The 20012-nt window shown below is 40.4% G+C and overlaps 1 protein-coding gene across 6 annotated transcripts in view; it reads left to right on the top strand.

Annotated features, from left to right (window-relative positions):
• The first annotated feature begins 2746 nt into the window (after positions 1-2746).
• LOC107516619 (beta-galactosidase-1-like protein 3) overlaps positions 2747-20012 on the top strand; it is a 45604-nt gene continuing 28338 nt past the window's right edge. For 2 of the 6 annotated variants that reach the window (XM_016156508.2, XM_016156512.2), the window contains exons 1-9: positions 2748-3015; positions 3401-3529; positions 3739-3954; positions 7419-7487; positions 8188-8283; positions 9477-9585; positions 13948-14040; positions 15392-15473; positions 16435-16499. In XM_016156508.2, the coding sequence (XP_016011994.2) occupies positions 2993-3015; positions 3401-3529; positions 3739-3954; positions 7419-7487; positions 8188-8283; positions 9477-9585; positions 13948-14040; positions 15392-15473; positions 16435-16499 (882 nt within the window). In that variant the 5' untranslated portion in view covers positions 2748-2992. Of the gene's footprint in view, positions 3016-3400; positions 3530-3738; positions 3955-7418; positions 7488-8187; positions 8284-9476; positions 9586-13947; positions 14041-15391; positions 15474-16434; positions 16500-20012 lie in introns of all 6 variants that reach the window. The other 4 variants (XM_016156510.2, XM_016156507.2, XM_036220933.1 and 1 more) reach the window with 3 other exon arrangements.

Below are 20012 nucleotides of genomic sequence, written 5' to 3'. Positions count from 1 at the left end.
TAGCACAGACCCCACAGGTTAAGGACCCAGCTCCCATGACTCTCCCTATCCCCATTTCAGATGCCAGTTCCAGACTATCACCTGTATTTTCTGATCGACTGGCTACAAATCAGACCTCCTCCTCATGTTCGATAATTTGTTAAAACTGCTCACAGAACTCTGGGAAACACTTACTTTGGTTTACTGGTTTATTATAAAGGACATAACTCAGGAACAACCTTATGAAAGAGGTGCATAGGGCCAGGTATGGGGAAGGGACATGAAGCTTCTATGCATTCTCTGAATGCATTAGCCTCCTAGAATCTCAATATGTCCACTGACCTGGAAGTTCCCTGAACCCCTTCAGTTAGTTTTTATGAAGGCTTAATTATGTAGGCACGATTGATGAACTCATTGGTAATTAACTCAACTCCTAGTGGTTAGTGTTGGGAAATGGAGTGGGACTGAAAGTCCAACCCTCTAATCACATGGTTGGGTCCCCTAGCAACCACTCCTTCACCCTTAGGAGCTTTCCAAAAGTCAATTCATTAATGTAAACTCAGATGTGGTTGTTATGAATAACAGAAGATGCTTTTCTCATCACTAAAATGCAGGAAATTACAAAGCTTTTAGGAATTTGTGTCAGGAACTGGAAATAAAGTTTAAATATATATGTATTTCTCATTACATTACAATATAACGCAACAGCAAATTCTATATCTGGCAAAGTATCTTTCAGGAAGAGAAGTAGGATGTTATAGCAAATGAAGAGGCTTTAAGTACTTGACCAAAATCTAACACTGTTCATAATAAAAAAAAAAACTTCAGGTAATTAGTCACAGAAGGGAATCACTTCAACTTAACAAACAACATATACACAATCTCCATAGCTAGCATTATATTTAATGTTTAAAGACTGAATGTTTTCCACCTAAGACTGGGAATAAGGTAAGGATGTCAGGTCTCACCACTCTTAACATAGTACTAGAAATTCTAGTTACCACAATAAGGTTTTTTAAAAAATAAAAGACAGAAATTGGAAGAAAAGAAAAATATATTTGCAGATGACATAATTGCTTAGAATTAATGTCAGTGTATCAAGTTCACAGATTAAAAATCAATACAAGAAACCCAACTGTATTTCAATATGCTAACAATGAACATGCTGAAATTGAACTTAAAAATATAATACCATTTAAAATTGCGGAAAAGAAAATGATATATTGAGGTATAAATCTAACAAAACATGCATCATAAGATCTTATGTTGAAAAATCACAAAATTCTGATTAAAAAAAAGTGAAGGAAGACCTAAATAAATGAAGAGTCATAACATTTTTGTAGCTTTGAAGACAACATAGTAAAGATGTCAATTCTCCCCAAATGGATCTATAGGTCTAACGCAATTCGTAACAAAATTTTAGCATGGCTTTTTATAGAAATAGACAAGCTTATTCTAAACTTTATATGAAAAGGCACAGACCCTAGAATAGTTTTAAAATTTTGACATTGAAGAATAAAGTTTTGTGGCCGCAAATTCAAATTTATTAAACGTGGTATATTCGAAGAAGTTAAATATTATGCTTCTTTGTTAAGATGTAAAGAGTCTCAAGAGTCCATTGCTTCCCACTTAAGAATGAGAAAAAAAGGATAATCTATAAATTTTTCAGGGAGCTGAGATTTTAAAGAGAAAAGTATACCTGTAATGAGTAAGATAATAGAAAACACACACAGACACACACACTATTCTCTGAAAAATATTGTCCTGATTTCGGCCCGATGTCACAGGCTTTGTACTTTCCAATGGGAGAGGAGAAATAAAGATTTCAAAGAGAAAAGATCAGAAGAATTCTCTATATTACAGGAACTTCAAATCCAGCATGTCCAAAACTGGTTCACTCTTCTCCCTCTATTGGAACTTCTATTACTTTCTGTGTTTTTGATCTCAATAAATGTCATCACCATCTACCCAACTTGTTTAAGGCTGAAACATGGTAGTCAGCCTAGACTCCTCTCTGTATCACCTGTCTCATTCAATCGACTTTCCAGAGCTACCAATTTTACCTCAACATATTTTCTTGAGTCTATTCCCTCTTCTTGCTTAGTATTACTACCAGGACAACTCAAGAACTCATCCTTGCATCACCAAGTCTGTCGAAATGGCTTATCTGTTACCCATCTAGCCTCCACCTTGCAGCCAAGTAATCTCCATCAAGATCAATTCTGACTTAGTTTCTGCTTGAAATCTCTGTCAAGAGACTGAGCTGCTTAGCATTGCATCTACAGTCCTCCCTGACTTGCTTCCTCCCGTTCTGATCTCTCCAGCTGCATCTCCTGCTACTTGTTAACCAAAGAATTCTAAACTGTAGTTCCTGCACATACTATGTAAATCCTGGAAGCTATCCCATCGATAGGAAGAGCATTCCCACTTTTCCTTGCTTTGATAATTCTCATTGATTTACTCCTCCAGGGTAGCCTGTGCCGCTGCCTGTAAGTTCATTGCACTCTGTGGAATCTTTATTTCAGCACTTATTTGTCGTATTGAAACTATTTCATTGCGCGCACCACCCGTCTGTTAGCCTAAAGCGCTGTCCGGAACGAAAAGGTCCTTTCGAAAGTTGCTGAACCTGCCAAATCAAAACTTATCTGTTCTCTGGTACAAGGCGTGGGCTGAGTTATCTTCATTTCCTTCAACTCCCTCCGCCTTTCTCTCTCAATTGGCTGGTGACGTACAGTTTAAAGAAACTCAAGGTTAGGGAGCCTTCCTCCTCACTTTCTGGCTAAAAGTCATCTGCACGCAGGCGGTTTGGCGTCCTGCTCTTCTCGTGGCCCGGAGCCTCAGACCTGCTACTGGACTCTGCCCTGCAGGCCTCCGGACTCCACGCGGGGCTGCGGCGGCCGCACGCAGGTTCCCGGCTCCAGGAGCGCCCCGGACCTGAGCCCAGAGGGTCCCGGCTGCTGCAGGGAGGCGGCGCGAGCAGCGCAGGACCTCGGCGCGCCCCGGCCTTGAGAGGATGGGTTTTCCGTCGTGCTTCAGGTGACAGTCACGACACATCCTCTCCATACGTGGGGCAATTGGTCTGGGGACGCCCTCTTGGACCCTGCCAGAGACTCTTCTCATCAGCTCCCCTTATAAGTCTTTTTCTCCTTCATCTACCCGTATCTTAGTTATGCCCGTCCTGCGGAGGGTCTGTCCATTACTCCAGACGGAAGAAAATCAGGGTGTGGATACTGACAAGGTGCTCGGGTTGCTGGACATTGCGTCCTTCCTGAACGTGGTGGACGAAGTGCTCCCATCTGTCACTGACCCCCTTCCTTACCTGTGCCTCTTGCCTTTAACCTGCCTCTAGGGCAGCTTTCTGGTCCTTATAGATTGATGAGGCCAATGCCTCCCCCTTATTGTTATTTCTTTCTCTTTTCAGCTGGTGTCTTTCCTGGAAAGGAATTGTGTGCATCTTTTTCCTGCCATTTATCTTCTCAGGTTTCACTCTGAAAAAATCTAAAGAGTATCTTATATCTGGAGAAGTGCAGCCGCAGAGGCCCCGGAACAGGTTGGCCAGAGAGGGGAGAGTGGGAGCTTTCTGTCTTTTCTTGGGAAGCAATCACAGGACATGTCCTGCTAACAAGAACTTCTTTATCCACTAGGCCTTTGGTAGTCTGTCTGTCTGTCTCTCCCCCTCTCCCCTCTCTCTCTCTCCCTCTCTTTCTCTCCTCTCTCCAGTTCCTCCTCTCTCCCTCCCTCTCAGTCTCTCTCTCTCAGCAGGTTTAATTGGTCTCATCTGACCCCTTTTGCGCTGAAGAACAGATCTGTGGGACTTCAAGCTGAAAGCAGAGCTGAGAGTACCCCATACTTCACACTGGAGGGGCACAAGTTCCTGATCTTTGGGGGGTCCATCCACTATTTCCGGGTACCCAGGGAGTACTGGAGGGACCGCCTCTTGAAGCTGAAGGCCTGTGGCTTCAACACTGTCACCACGTAAGTGCTGCCCCTAGCCCTCTGTGACCTTGCTGCCTCTGAAGGCTCATAACATTTGTACTCAGGCTCAGAGCTAGTTTTGAGATCCTGACCTGAAGGTTTACCCTCTGAATAGTCATGTTCAGTATGTCCTTTTTATGCTTAAGGATCACTTACATGTCATACTTAGTTTACTGTAGTGAAAGCCTTGGGTAAGTTTTAATGGGATAAATATTAAAAGAATTAGTGATTTCCTCAGGAATTTCTCTAGTGGAAGAGTCATTGGGCTGCTTAGGAGCACTCAGTTTAATGACCTATACTTAAAGTATACTTATAGGTGAACATATGGTGTTTTAAACACAATTCTTATTTATGTTTATGGAGATGACTATGTAGAGGTATAATATCAATATGAGCATGTAAGGAAACACGGGTATCACTAAAGTGAAGTTTAGCGGTGTAGCTTAACAATCAGACAGATCTAGTCTTCAGTTCTAGCTCGGCTTTGTTGTGCTGATGATTAAATGGAATACAAACTTTATCTTCTTGCTACGAAAAATGCTTATCACAATGCCTGGCATATACATGTACTCAATTAAGGTGGCAAAAAGATATACTCAGTCTCGTTCAACAGAAGAATATAAAAATAAATTTAACATGATAATTTTAGTGTGATAATTAATATGATTACACATACTGTAACAAAAGGTAACATGTAGTTAGGGTTTACTGATGACTAGGCATTTTCTAAGTATTTTTTACAAAATTGCTCAATCCTCACAACTGTCCTGTGAGATGGACAGTCTAATTCCCATTGTGCAGGAGAAGCAATGGAAGCATAGAGGGCTTAGCTTGCTCAGGATGAGCGTCCTTCCCAGCATCTCCTTAAGGTGTCACCACACGATGGTAAGGATGACACCTAAGTCACAGAGCAAAGACTCCCGCCTATGCACAGATGACCAAATAAAAACCGTGCCCAAAGCAAAAATTATATTTGAATTAGGAACAGTGGAGTTCCCTTCATGAGAGACCTATTTCCAAAAAAGTCTTGAAACTCAAAAAAGTGGGAGTCAATAATGGTGGCTTGAAGGGTGAACCTGAAGGAAAAATTCTGTGGAAGGCTGTAATGTGGCAGCTGCATGCAAAAGGATGTGTGGTTTATATCATGGGAAAGGTGTTACTGAAGGTTAGAGGAAAGGCAGGGAAGCCCACCCTTAGTGTAATGATCCTGCCATTGTCAGAACACAGGTGCTACTTGAAATATATCTACCATTATAAAGTAAGACTACCGATGTTACTCAGTTAGCACATATATAGTATTTATACACAGCCATGCATGTTCTAAGCCCTGGAAAATATTAATTCACTTCATCCATATAGCAATTCTATGTGGTAAGTAGTGTTCTCACCACTGAGAAAACTCAGACAAAGAGAAGTTAAGGCACTTTCCCAGAGTCACACAGTAATAGTGGAGTTACGCTTTGAGTCATGTCAGGCTCCAGGGCCCAGCTGCTAAACAATTCAGCACTTTTCATAATTGTGTACTTTGCTTAGAGATTGAGGATTGTGTTCACTTTATAACCCTTATTGTAGAGACTTATAAAATCTAAGTGCACTTTCAGTGTATTTTACCATTTTATGTTGCAGAATTTTTATTTTATTTTATTTCTTTTATGAGATGTTTGTAACCAGCAATTAGAAAGATCTGTTGTTTTCATGGTCAGGCTGTGTATGTTATTAACATCAGGAAAAAGTAAAGGAATTATTGAGAAGCTCAGACTTACAATATAGAAAGAGAAAAAGCAGAGGAGTGGCAGCAAAAAACTATGGGGCATGTAGTGTAATGTTTTTCATCTTCAACTATTCTAATTGTTAATTCCAATATACTTGTTTCCTTGCCTTTCTGCGTTAATTCTACATTGGTTGTTATGAATTATACTTATAATGTATGGAATTTTTTTTTTTAAAAAAAGAGAGAACCATCGGGTGTCCTCACACACTTATACAACTGGCCAGCAAGACTACAGAAATACAAAAATTGCATCGCAATCAAGAGAAGCCCCTTCCCTTCCAATTGCCCCTTCATCGCCCTCTTGTGGCAGAGATAAACATCGACCTCACTGTACAGGACTAAATGCTTAACCAGCACCATCCATTATTACGGAGCTGATTCCGAAGGGCGATTTTGAAGCTGAGGGGCAGTAAACTGATAATTGGCTCATATAATAAGCAAACAATTTAATCATAGATAATTGTTGAGTTTTACTGAGAGGCTTTTCTGCATCCGTCGAAGGGATTATATGGTTTTTCTTTTCTCTTGAAGCAGTACATTACATAGACAATTTTTCTGATAGTCAAGTAATCCGCAGCTTTGAGATAAATACTATTTGGTTATGAGACATGCACATGTACATGTGCACACACACAGATTGCTAGACTTGGTTTGCTAGTGTTTTATTAGAGATGTGTATCTAACTAAATTGATATAAAATTTTATTTATGTTAATGTCTTGTCTAGTTTTGATATTAATCTTATAATAAACTAATCAAGTGACTACATCTCCTTTTTATATTACTGCAAACATTTTGCAAAAGAATTTTTACCACGAATGTTGTCTACAATTCACCTGTACAACTTTGTGGCTACTTCTTTTGCAGGTGAAGATTTTGGGCACACTATAACTTTCTTAAATAGTTATTGTTTAACTCGTGTTTTTTATTTCTTCTAGAATATATCTTATTTTTATTCCATAGACATTTTTTTCCTTTCTGAAACTGAAAAAAAATTCTTCCTTTCTTGGAAATTATATATCATTTTGTAAATTAGAGCTTTTTTCTCCCCCCCCCCGCCACTTAATCTTGTCTAAATTTTTAGTCTTTTTAACGAATTACCTTGTAGTTTTATTAATATTCTCTGTACCTTGGGCATAATACTCAAAAACTTTGTTGGTAATACACACGAAATATAGTCATCTAATAAAAATAACACCGAATAAAATTTTTCACATGTCCATTTGGCCCTACAAACTCAGCCTTATGGGAGAGGTCCCTGGCAGGGTCCTTCTTGCTAGGTCTAATAATGGCACCTTTCTTTATTTGTGTTATCCTAATAGAAACTCCTCCTCTGTTCTTATTCTGCTTAATTCTTAGTAATACTTTATCGAGCATAGGTAGATATTTGTGTTTTTTCCTTTTCTTTATATTTTTAATGGATATTACAAAGAATGGGGTGGTGAGGGGGGGTAATTTATAAATTGAAGGAATCTATAATCAGGATTATTGGTAGCTTGGACTACAACTGGGTAACAGAGAAGGAACTATTGAAAATAATCATTGTTCATGTAATGAAGATTTAATCAACATTGGAAACTTCAATTATTCCAACAGGAGCTATCCTAGGTTTTGGTGTGGGTTTGGGGATCACTTAGGAATCTATAGGAAAGAAATAAGATGTTTATTGTACATCTCTCTCTTTCTTATTATAGCTACGTTCCCTGGAACCTCCATGAGCCACAAAGAGGCACATTTGACTTTTCTGGGAACCTGGACCTGGAGTACGTACTGTTGCTGCTTCTGTGAGCTGGCCAGGCCTGGGGAGGCTGGAAGGGGGCTGGCTGGGGTTGATTAGGGACCTTAGTGGCATCTTGGCTTTGCTTGGAGAACCAGAAGGAGATGGGGGGTGGGGTGTGGGTCAAGAGCCTTGTTCTCAGAACACTGTGGCTGGCTCTGCACCCAGGCCCCTGATGCTCTCCAGCCATGAATCTATTACTCCCAGGTGTCTGGGCCTGGTGTCTCCACCTAGCCCAAGCGCCCCCCCCCTCACTGTAGCCCAGAGGTGCCTGATCCCGTGTCAACCCTGCTCTGCATTGGGGTATACCTACGTAGTCTGGGACAGGGGTTGCCCCTCAAGGGTAGCAAGGCCATTGGGGTCAGGTGCACTGTTAGGGCTCCTGTCCTGTCCCCTATCTGATGCCCTTCCTCCTCATGACCCCAGTGGGGCTATGCAGACAGTCATAACCTGGGAGCCAGTGAGAACCCAGCTCCCAGGGCCTCTTGCCTGTGACCTGGTGTAGGACTTTCTGCTCTGCTGGAGGTAGGGGCTTGGCCTCCCCTTTACTCACCCCAGTCTCTGGTTGAGAGAGGAAGGCAGGCAAGTAGAGGGCCAGGCAGCTCTGCCACCCGGCAATACACGCTTGGCTCGTCCCCACCCTTTGCTTGGAATGTCCTGAGAGTTATTGACATTGATCTCCCTAGGGCCTTTGTCCTGATGGCTGCAAAGATTGGGCTGTGGGTGATTCTGCGTCCAGGTCCCTACATCTGCAGTGAAATTGACCTCGGGGGCTTGCCCAGGTGAGCAGGGCTATGAGTGCAGAGTTGTGTTTGTGGTAAACTAGTCTGCTTTACTAAAAGCAAAACTTGAATCTAACAGCACTGAGTACATATTCTGCACCTTGCACTGTTATGTGCTTTTCACGCAGCATCTCAGGGAATGCTTGCAGTACCATGGCGATGCATGGGTACTACTGTAGTCCCCTTGTTGCCGATGAGGGACTTGAGGGGTTGATCCTGGTGCTGTGGGCTTGTGGCCAAGAGTGGGCAGTGGGAGAAGAAGCATCAGGATGATCACAGTTCTTTCTTCATGGGAAGGAACTGTACCCATCTCTGTTTTCCTGTGGTGGAAAGAATGGGAAGTGACGCTTTCGAGAGCATGAGGGAGGCTTCTGACAACTGCTAGAATTGTTCTGAGAACTTCTGGCTCATCTCTTATTCTTGTTAACGGAAGACCATGTTCTCCACTGAGCTGAGAACCTTCAACTCCTTTTCCTTTCTTCTCATTTTTCTTTGCCTTGTTCTATGATGCTGGTCCTCAGTCCAGACAACTAAAGTTCAGGGTGAGAAGCAAAGAATGCTGTTCTGTTAACTCTACAGGCTGACAGTACTTCATGTTTAGTCCATGGCTCTGCCTCCACAGTCAGTAAAAGTTTATTATCTCCAAGTTTGAGCTTGTCCTCCCATCCCAGCTCAGGAGCAGAAAAAGCCTGGCCTTGAGAGAAATGGGTGTTTTAGCAAAGCTGTGATGCCCTGTAAAAGTCAGTTGAAAGCCCCGCCCAGCACCTTAAAAGTGACCCAGGAGTGTGTTTACTGGCTTAAAAGCTCTCCTATTCTGTGCTCAGACTTAGGTTTTAGAGGAGATGTAACCCTGTGCCTTAGGAATATACATTGTGCTCAAGAAAAGGGTTTTTAATAAACCAAAAAGGAATGGAGGAGAGTATTCAAAGAAAGGTTAAAAACCCCTCTTTAAGATGTGGGTATACAAGTCATGATGGAACTGAAAGTACTTCCTAAGTTGTCAAGTGTCTTGATGACACTTTTCTTCTAAATCTCTTTAGTTTGTAAGAATGGTCCATAAAGCATTTTTTTTTTTTTAAGGACCTGAGGGAGCTCTAAGAAGGAGCTGACTGTCATGCATGACCCCAACTTCGACTCATACTTCTTCCTGTCTTCCTACCTCATACATTCAGTTTGTCCCTTTTTGCCCCCAGCTGGTTACTGCAGGACTCCAACGTGAGACTGAGAACAACCGACAAGGGCTTTGTTGAAGCAGTTGATAAATATTTTGATCATCTGATTGCCAGAGTGGTTCCTCTCCAGGTAAAGCCAAAGTACTTTTTACTTTTTTCTTATATTTGCTTTAGGAAAATAGCTTGTTCTGGCTCATTCACAGAATAAGCTAGGACCCGTCTCTATGAGAGTTGAAACTGACATTCTTGCAATTATGAATTCTAGGCCCTCATCTTAAGTATAGCTTTTGCTCCAGGGCTTCTGGAAAGATACGCATCACATGAGACAGGACTGACAGAAAGCTTGGGTGGAAAATGTGGGTGTGTGGTTGTCCATGTTCTGAATGTACTTGATGTTCACTAGACACACTGATCTTTTTACTGCTTATTTCTACTCCTAAATGATCTGTGCTGCTTTGAGGTTAATACACACACTTGGTGAAAAATCTCAAAAAAGTTCAAAAGAGTTTATGGTAGAATAAAAGTCTCCCCTCCTACCCTGTCCCAAAGCCAGTTACCTTTTCAGGAGTCAACCAGTTTTAGTAGACTTGTATATGTCTTTCCAGAGATTTTCTACACACCTGGAAGCAAATTTTTTATACACACACTTACACATGTGTATGTGTTTATGTATACTTTTAATATAAAATATACAATTCACACTATTTCTCTTTTGTCACTTAAAATATATATATATAAAACCTGCTGTTCTTTTTAATGACTGCAAAGTATTTCATGATATGGATATATAAAAATTTATTTAACTAGTACCCTTGTCATGGGCATTTGATTTTTCATGTTTATGTTATAATGAATACCTTGATCCATGTGTATCATTTTGTACCTATAAGAGTATATTTGCTATTATATTCTAGTTCATTTTAATTTCATAAATGCAAAGAGCACAGAAACCATGTATTTTTGTTTCTTTATGGTGTTCCCAGACCTTTCGCACTTGACAAAAAATGCCTTTACTTTCACAATGTCGACATATAGCACATAGACCAGTCTGTGACACCCAAAAAAGAACATTATACCCTGCAATCTGCAAGACAGCAATTATTTAATCATTGTGTTTGGTTTTAAAAATATGACTCTCTTCCAAGCAAGAGGAGACTCATGGTTATTATTTAAAAATAAATGTTATTTTAAGGACATATATCTTGATATAGCTTGAGATGGGAAAAAACCAGCATTGGTAGTAGACCAATAGCTTATTATCTTAGACTTTTTTTTTTTCCGAGGAAAATATGATGCAGATCCAGCTTTTTACAAATAATTCTGAATTGTGAATTTGAGTTAGTCTTATTAGGATAATTATAAAAAGAAGAAATGGGAGGTTATAAATGGAAACAAAACAATACAGCTTTAGAAGAGTGAGCAATGCAGAGTGAAAGATGGCCTTGTCTTTAGGATTAAACTCTGGGTTTGTTTTGTGGAGTTGAGGTACATCCTTTGTAAGAAGGGCTGAAGCTGTGTATTTCTGTCTTCCTTTCTACAATCATGGTGGGACTCAGTGTTAGGAGTGAAAAATCACTGAACTTAAAACTAAAAAGAGTCTGAATGTTTGGATGGAAGTTCAGCCACAAGTACAAATGCTACTTAACATTCAAATAGATTCAGCAAGCAAAGCAAATTTATAAACATTCATTGAAATTGTAAGGTAGGAAATTCTAGAAAAGTTTTAAGAAGCAAGGAATTGTAAGTGCAAATGAAATGTATAGGGCTCATTATTACACTCATTAGTATTTTAAGGTCTTTCAGTTTGATTGGTTATCTTTATTGTTTTAATTGTATATTTAAATAATTTTAGAGTGCATTTACTGTTTAACTGCGGAAATTTATTCTTCTAATCTTGTTTATTTCATAAGGATAACTGTGAATTCTCCTACTATGGAGTTTTTAGAGATTTCACTCTCAGCCTGGGGAGAAGATATTCTGCAATAATACAAAAATTAATTCATCAGTTCAGAATACTTATATTTATTCAACAAGTAATTATTGAGCACCCACTATGTGTAAAACACTGTGCAGCAGCTAAGAAGCTCCAGTGGTGAAAAGCACAGACATGGTCCTTGCCCAATAGAGCTTATAGCCCAACATCAGAGACAAACAAGCACTTACAACATGAGTGGTAACTGCTGCAGTGGAGAAAGTGTAAGAGAAAAGGAGGTTCAGAGCACGTTGTTTTTTAAAAAAAATGTAGCTTAAAAAGTCACCCGAAATGTGGGCAGGCATTAGCCAGGCCACTGGGAATGGTCAGGAGTCTCCACATGGGTGACGGCCAAATGGGAAGAGAATAAAGAGTTTGAAGAACTAAAAGAAGTCCAGCTTGTCTGGAGCATAGAGTGTGAGGAAGGAAAGAGACAAAAGGTGAGGCTGTAAATGAAAACCCGCCAAATGTGCTTATTCTCTTCTGTTCCAACGCAGGAGCTCATGTCCAAAAGGGAGCACCTCACTCTAAAATTGGCATTTATTCGGAAGCAGTAGGAACCACGTGAGGAGTGAAGTGGTCGGTTGTTCATTGTTGACAGTTTGCTCTGCCTTCAGTGAGGAGAAGCTCCAAGAAGCAGAGAGTTGACTTGAGTGTAGAAGGATGTTGAAAGATTAAATTCAACATTGAAAAGTTATAATTTCAGCATAACTAGGTCAATGTTGATGGCTTGGGTGGTGTGACAGCATGAAAGCTTTACCACAGTGCTTTGAGGAGTGGGATAAAAGTGAGAGTGTAGACAATTGGTAACTCTTTCAAGGAGTAAGGCTCTTAAAGAGGAGAGAGCTCCCCTAAAATCAATGTAAGAGTGAATGATAACCGTAATTGAAAAGAAATTTGCCACAAAGATATAAAAAATAAGAGCAGAGAGCAAGAGAACAGTAGGTGGAGCGAATAATCCTGTGGCGCACTCTCTCTTTCTGATGTGAACATTCCGAACAAGCTTCCAGGATGGTGGAAGTCAGTCAGTTACGAAGGAAATGTTGAAAGTACAGGAGGGAAAGACATGTATTGAATGGGAGAAGATATTTGCATATTAAGCATCTGAGAAGGGATTAATATCCAAAATTTATAAAGAAGTCGTATCTCTCAACATCAAAAAATAAATAATCTAATTTAAAAATAGGCAAGGGACCTGAATAGGCTTTTCTTTAAAGAGGAAATACAGATGGCCAATAGACATATGAAAAGATGCTCAACATCACCTATTATCAGAGAAATGCAAATTAAAACCACAATGAGGTATCACCTCACACCTGTCAGAATGGCTTTCATCAGTAAATCAAAAAACAGCAAATGTTGGTGGGGATATAGAGAAAAGGGAACCCTCATGCACTGTTGGCGGGGTTCCAAATCGGTACAGCTACTTTGGAAAACGGTTTGGAGGTTCCTCAAAAAATTGAAAATAGAACTACCTTATGACCCAGCGATTCCACTTCTGGGTATTTACATGAAGAAAACCAAAACACTAATTCGAAAAAACATATGTACCCCTACGTTCACTGCAACACTATTTACAATAGCCAAGATAAGTGTCCATTGATAGATGGCTGGATAAAGAAGAGGTGTTACATGTATTCAATGAAATATTACTCATACATAAAAAAATGAAAACTTACCATTGAAATGACGTGGATGGACCTAGAAGGTATTATGCTAAGTGAAATAGAGAAAGACAAATATCATATGATTGCACTTATGTGTGGAATCTAAAGAACAAAATAAACAGACAAAGAAAATGAAAACAGACATATATACAGAGAAGAAATTGGTGATTGCCAGATTGAAGGGGGTTGGGGGACTGGGTGTAAAAGGTGAAGGGATTAAGAAGTACAAATTGACAGTTACAAAATACTTACAAAATGACCAGGTGTGTACTAGACTAATTGGGGGCGGGGGCACTTCATAAGTTATATCAATGTCTAACCACTATGCTCTACACCTGAAACTAATATAAAATAATATTGAATGTCAACTCTAATTAGGAAAAAAAAAAGAGTACAGAGGGAGAGGGAACAGTGCAGAGAACCAGCTTCTGAGCAGGTGGTGGAGGCAGTGGGATTCCCCACATGATTGGTGGCATTACCCTAAGACAGGAGGAGGGAGAAGGGGTGCCTCTTTCTTTGTCAGGTGGGAAAGTAGATAGGTAGAGTAGGCGTGGAAGCAGGTGAGTTTGTAGGTTTGAGCTCTCATATTTAAGAAGATAATTAGTATGAGAAATTGAGGGAAAATTGTGGGCATTGCTACAAAGACTAGGGAAGGTAGGACCTCTTGCGTCATCTGAAGTACCTGGAGGTGACTCTGACTATCATGCTCAGGGAAAGAGAGAGAGTGCCTTCAGGTAAGGAAACAGTTTGAATCAGAGTCCTGCACCATGTGTGTTATTTTTAGCAGCAGACCCAGAGACTTTAGGCTTTCTCACCAGCAGTCTCACTCTCCCCCTTCCTCTGCCTGTCTCAGTACCGCCAGGGAGGCCCCATCATCGCAGTGCAAGTGGAGAACGAATATGGTTCGTTTGATAAGGATAAATATTACATGCCTTATATTCAAAAGGTAAGAGGCACTTGGTTTGTCTCCATATTTACATCCTTCTTTTTTCAATCTGTCTCTTTTACAGCATGCATTTCTGAGTCTGCTGTGTGACTTTGTTAGGCATTGCAGGTTATGTGAATATATGAAACTAAGTTTAATTTCTCTGTGAATCTATGATATGGTCAGGGTGATCAAGACAACTTGATGTTGAGATAAAATAGGATGTTGAGATAAAATAGGATGTTGAAAGGTTATTCATTTCCGTTGCTATCTCTGTGGCCCACAATTCTCATGAAAGCTGGGGGTTAGTGAATTTATATCTATAGTAAACAAATATCGCTTCATGTGGGGAATGCCTCAGGCCAGGGAATAACTCAGTCTTGCCTAGTGTCCTTGTTTGTGGCTCAGGCTTCTCCTTGCCCCTGACTTTCCACATTCAGGAAGCTGATGTGTTCTAGTCTAAACTGGACCCCTACCCAGAATGTTAAGCAGGAGGCAGGGATCCATGTTAGCTCTGTCCACACAGAGACCTCTGGGTGAGATGGCTTGGGGAGGAGGGGTAAGGGGCTACCAGCTGGGCAGGGAAGGGAGAGCAGGTGTCACGCGAGAGAGGAGACTGGGCTGGGCTCCATGGATGTCCTGGCTCCTGCCTTATAGCTGTGGCTTCTGGAACTGGACAAGTTCTGTGAGAAATTCCTCCCCTAATGTTTTCAGGGGCATCACATTTGACATGCTCAAATCAGTCTCATCAGCTAGCTTTATTGTTCCTCAATTTTAAAAATTTATCATTCAACTCCACTCCCAGGCCCAGATATGGCTAAATGAACATATGAGACACAAAGACAGGGTCCTTTCACCCTCTGGCCATCTGTCTGCTTCCTATTCTCTTAGCAAATATGATTTTCAAATCAGATCCTCCCTTTCCCCAATGCAGTGGCATTTCCTTACTTCCTCTGAGTGTCCAGGTAGGACCCAAATTTTGTGAAGTTTCTCTCTGAACTTCCTTAGGGCCCCATAGCATTGGCCACTCCCCTTCAAGCACAAAGAGTTTCCCAAGTTTTCTTTCTCTCTTTCTCTCAGATTTAGATGCTGCCTCAGGGTGTTTTCTCATAAACTTAGCCTTGAAGCAATGACCGTGGGGGTGTTGAAGCCCATATTCAGCTGCTTTGCGGTCATCCTGGGGACAACACCAAACTGGGGCAGAGACTGCAACCCCCCTCAATTTACTGAGTTGCAGATGACCAGACTCTCAATTCAAACCTTTTTGCTAACTTGCATGCTGCCCATATGAACCAATGGTATTTATTTCTTAATTTTCTTCTTCCCAAGGGAGCAAGGGAAGTAGGTTCATTTTATACAGTTTTCTCAACAGGCACTGCTGAAACGAGGGATTGTGGAGCTGCTCTTGACCTCAGATGGTGAGAAAGAAGTGCTGAAAGGCTACATAAAAGGAGGTATGAATTTAGTCTCACTGTAAGGGGGAACTGAGGCTCTCAATCTGCCAGTTTGAATATTGAACAAACATCAGAAAGAACGAAGAATGTCTCTGATATCTCTTTCCTATGTAGATTGAAGTGGATCCTAGAGATTTGATATTACAATAGATGAGGACTCAACGTCAAAGTGAAGAGTTCACTTGGCAACTGCATCTCTTTTCCTTGTTCCTGTTGTCTTTCAAGATCAGAGCTGTAATCAAGCTCTTCTGTCCTTAGCGTACCTTTCCATCTTTCATAACTTTTCTGTGGCTGAGAATCTTAATTGGTGCTGGGAAGGGTTAGATTGAAGGCATTCTCCAACAACACTGACAACTCCACGAAGAAGCAGAATATAGGTGTTGTGTCTGGAAGCCAGCCTCAGCAGAGTCTCAGTCCTGAGACTGAGGCACACTAAGGACTCTGAGTAGGTCCTAGAAAATAAAGTAGCAGAATAATTCAGAACAAAATTATAAGGTGATGAGAGTAAAAGAAATGACCAAGGTATGAACAGCCAGATGGATCCAGAGGAATATTCCTTTGTTCAAAATTGGCTGCTTCTGTGGACTGCTGTTCTCTCCACCTTTTCAGTGGCTCTTCTTCACATTATTATGGTACAGTGAAAAGTGTGCTGGACTTGGGATCATGAGACATGCATTCAATTCCTAGATCTAATCATGTTGTGGTGAGATTGGCCTGTTCCACTTCTCTGCACAAAATATAGTCAATTTTAACTGCCCTTCTTACCTCAAGTCCTTGCAAGTGTCTAATGATGTGAGGATATGGCAGCATTTTTTACATTGCAACTTGGGATACAAGCAGTATCTCATTATTCTTACTACTCAACACACTTTCTTTCAGAGCGAAAGGTGTGGGCCTCCATCCCTCCCTTTTTGGTGCCTATGACAATGTCTCATGCAGCACCTCTTTCTTCTCTCTGCAGTGCTGGCCGCCATCAATATAGCAACATTTCAGAAGGATACTTTTAAGCACCTTCATAATATCCAGGTAAGGACATCTTAGTAATGAAGAGTCTTAGCTCCTTCACCTGCCATGACCTCCCTAACCTGTGCAACTGGTGTTCAATGAAGAGAGGAGGCTTGACGAGAAGACCCTCGGGGGCCCCAGCTGGTTTCAAAAGAAATTTGGGGAGTTTACACCTCGCACCATGGGGAATGAGGAGGAAATTCTGCTTCTTTCACCTTTGTTAGTGAAGCACCTCATGGAGATGACCAAAGGAAGGGTGAGGGGATTATGTGAGGTAAATCAGAGGGAGACGATGTTCTCTCTCCTCTGTGAGGGCAGAGCTCAGGAATGGGCCATGCATGTTGCTGACAGAGGATTCATACTGGCTTTGATGGGGTAAGACTTTTTTAGCCAGCAAATCAGCCTAATTTAGCCAGACTGTGTTGCACATGAATTCATTTGACAAAAACAGATCAAGTAAGTAGCTCCTAGTTTCCTCTCAGTGGACGACCCCCTGTAATAGTTACAAAGATGGACAACTTGTCCCTTCAGGGATTACAGCCACTCTCCAAAAACAGCTAGGTTGAGCTCTGACAGACCAAATGTGTTTATGATGTCTTCTGCTTAACACATTTTCTTGGGTTTCTTTTGTGCCTAGGATGAGACCTAAAACCTGTACCACGGCCTGTGTGCCTGACTCAGTCTTTGTTTCTAGCTTCAGCCCACACTGCGCGTCTTGCTCAGGCAGGAAGGCCTTCAGCACTTCCTGCAAAGTATGGTGCTCTCTTTGGGCTGGAGCCTCCTGCAGTGCTCCCTCCAGTGCCCTCTCCTCAGCCTTACACCCTCCTCCACAAGTTGTAATTAAGGAATGAATTAATCTTATATCCTTTTCTCATTAACTTCTATGGAGTTTCTGAGTTAGTGAAAAGGAGGGACTTTGCCAGGGGTGGATCCATGGCTCTCCCTAGTTTTCAATGCCTTTTATAAGTCTCTTTTGTTGTCGTTTCTTTTTTCTCGTCACTTTTTAAAACAGCTTTTTTGAAATATAATTTATACACTATGAAATTCACCCATTGTAAGTATACAATTCAATATATAGAATATTAGAACTATCACCACAATCTAAAGTTTCCTCGTGCTCATTTGTAGTTAATGCCCTGCTCCCTCCTGCAGTCCTAGGCAACCACTCCTCTACTTTCTATCTTTATAAACTTGTCTTTTCTAGAAATTTCATATAAATAGAATCATACAGTCTCTAGTCTTTTGCATCTGTCTGGCACTTTCACACAGCTTGATAGTTTTGAGGTCCGTTCCTATCATAACATGAATCAGTACTTCATTCCTTCTGATAGCTGAGTGGATGATGCTTTTGTTGTCATACATTTAAAGTTATAGCTAAACTCAAAGGTCATGCAGCTTTTCTCATATGTCTTTCTTCTTTCATATGCTAATACGATTCATATGGTCTTTCAATATTGACCCAGTTTTGCTTTCCTGGGATGAATCCCACTTGATTTTGATGTATTATCATTTTATATAGTGCTGGATTCAGTTTGTTCATATTTTGTTGAGAAGTTTTGCTTCCATGTTTATGAGGGATATTGGCCTTTGGTTTTCTCTTCCTAAAATATCTTTGTTTGATTTTGGAATTACAGTAATGCTGGCCTCTTTAAATGAGTTTGGAAGCATTCTTTCCTCTTTTATTTTTTGGAAGAGATTGTATATGATTGTTAGTAATAATGTTTGGTAAAATTTACCAGTGAAACCCTCTGGACCTGAAGTTTTCTTTTTTAGAAAATTTTTGTAAAATAAGTTTTTATTTTTCAATTATAGTTGGCATACAATATTATATTAGTTTCAGGTGTACAACATGGTGATTAGATATTTATACAACTTACTAAGTGATGATCTCAATAAATCTAATACCCATCTGACACCTTACATAGTTATTATAATATTATTGACTATATTCCTTATACTATATGTTCCCATCACTATTTTGCAACTACCAATTTGTCCTTATTAATCCTTTCCCCTTATTCACCCACCCTCTCCAGTACCCATTCCAAATGGGAACTCTCAAAGTGTTCTCTGTATCTATGAGTTTGTTTCTGTTTTATTTGTTTATTTAGTTCTTTAGATTCCACGTGTAAGTTAAATCACATGACATTTGTCTTTTTCTGTCTGACTTACTCCACTCAGCACAGTACCCTCTAGGTCCATTTATGTTATTGCAGATGGCAAGATTTTATCTATCTATCTATCTATCATCTATCTATTTATTTATTTATTTATTTTTTATGGCTGAGTAATGTTCCATTATATATGTGTACCGCCCCTTCTTTATCCATTCATCCACTGATAAACATCCAGGTTGCTTCCATATCTTGGCTATTGTTAATAAAGCTGCAATAAACATATAAATGTACATGTCCCTTCAAAGTAGAGTTTTAGATGTCGTTAGATAAATACCCAGAAGTGGGATAACTGGGTCCTTCTTTGTCTCTTGTTTTATAGCCTTTTGTTTTAAACTCTATTTTGTCTGGTACAAGTATTGCTACTTCAGCTTTTTTGTTTGTTCATTTCCATTTTTATGAAACATGTTTTTTCATCTCCTTACTTTCGGTTTGTGTGTGTCTTTTGATCTGAAGTGAGTCTCTTGTGGGTAGCAAATGTAAGGGTCTTGTATTCTTATCCCTTCAGCCACCCTGTCTTTTGTTTGGACCATTTAATTCTTTTTCATTTGAAGTACTTATTGATAGATATATAGTTATTGCCATTTTATTTATTCATATTTTTGATACATATTTTTCTTCTTAAATAAGTCCGTCCGACATTTCCTATGATACTGGCTTGGTAGTGATGAATTCCTTTAGCTTTCTCTTGTCTGGGAAGCTCTATAACTGTCCTTCAACTCCGGATGATAGCTTTGCTGGGTAAAGTAATCTTGGTTGTAGATCCTGCATTTTCATCACTTTGAATATTTTGTGCTAAACCCTTGTGTCCTGTAAAACTTCTTTCGAGAAATCGGCTGACAGTCTTTTTATTTTATTTTATCTTATTTTATTTAATTTATTATTTTTTATTTTTTCATCCCTCTTTAATTCCCTTCCCCCTCACTTCCACCCCTGACCTATGGATGTTGCCGTTTCCCCTTAAGAACTGGATCTCTGAAGGTGGGGTGTCTCCTCCCTCATGCTCGCAGCGTGCAACTGGGGCCTGTGCACTTGAGGCCAGGCACACCTGGTGCACCTGGGGGGCCTGGCACACCTGGGGTATGGTCCATGGCTCCACCTGGTGCACGAACCCAGGATCTTCTGCATGTAAAGCAGATGTGCTAACCACTACACTTGAGCCACCCCCAGCTGACGGTCATATGGGAGCTTTTCTCTTACTGCTTTGGCATTTTAATTATGATGTGTCTTGGTGTGGGCCTCCTTGGGTTCATGTTGTTTGGCATTCTCTGCAGGAATTGTTTATCTATGTCCTTCACCAGGTTAGAAAAATTTTCAGTCATTATTTCTTCAAATAGGTTTTCAACTTCTTGTTCTCTCT

The sequence above is a fragment of the Rousettus aegyptiacus genome, unplaced genomic scaffold (assembly GCF_014176215.1).
Source record: "Rousettus aegyptiacus isolate mRouAeg1 unplaced genomic scaffold, mRouAeg1.p scaffold_m13_p_5, whole genome shotgun sequence".
NCBI classification, from domain to species: Eukaryota; Metazoa; Chordata; class Mammalia; order Chiroptera; family Pteropodidae; genus Rousettus; species Rousettus aegyptiacus.
This window is presented reverse-complemented; position numbering and strand designations above follow the sequence as displayed.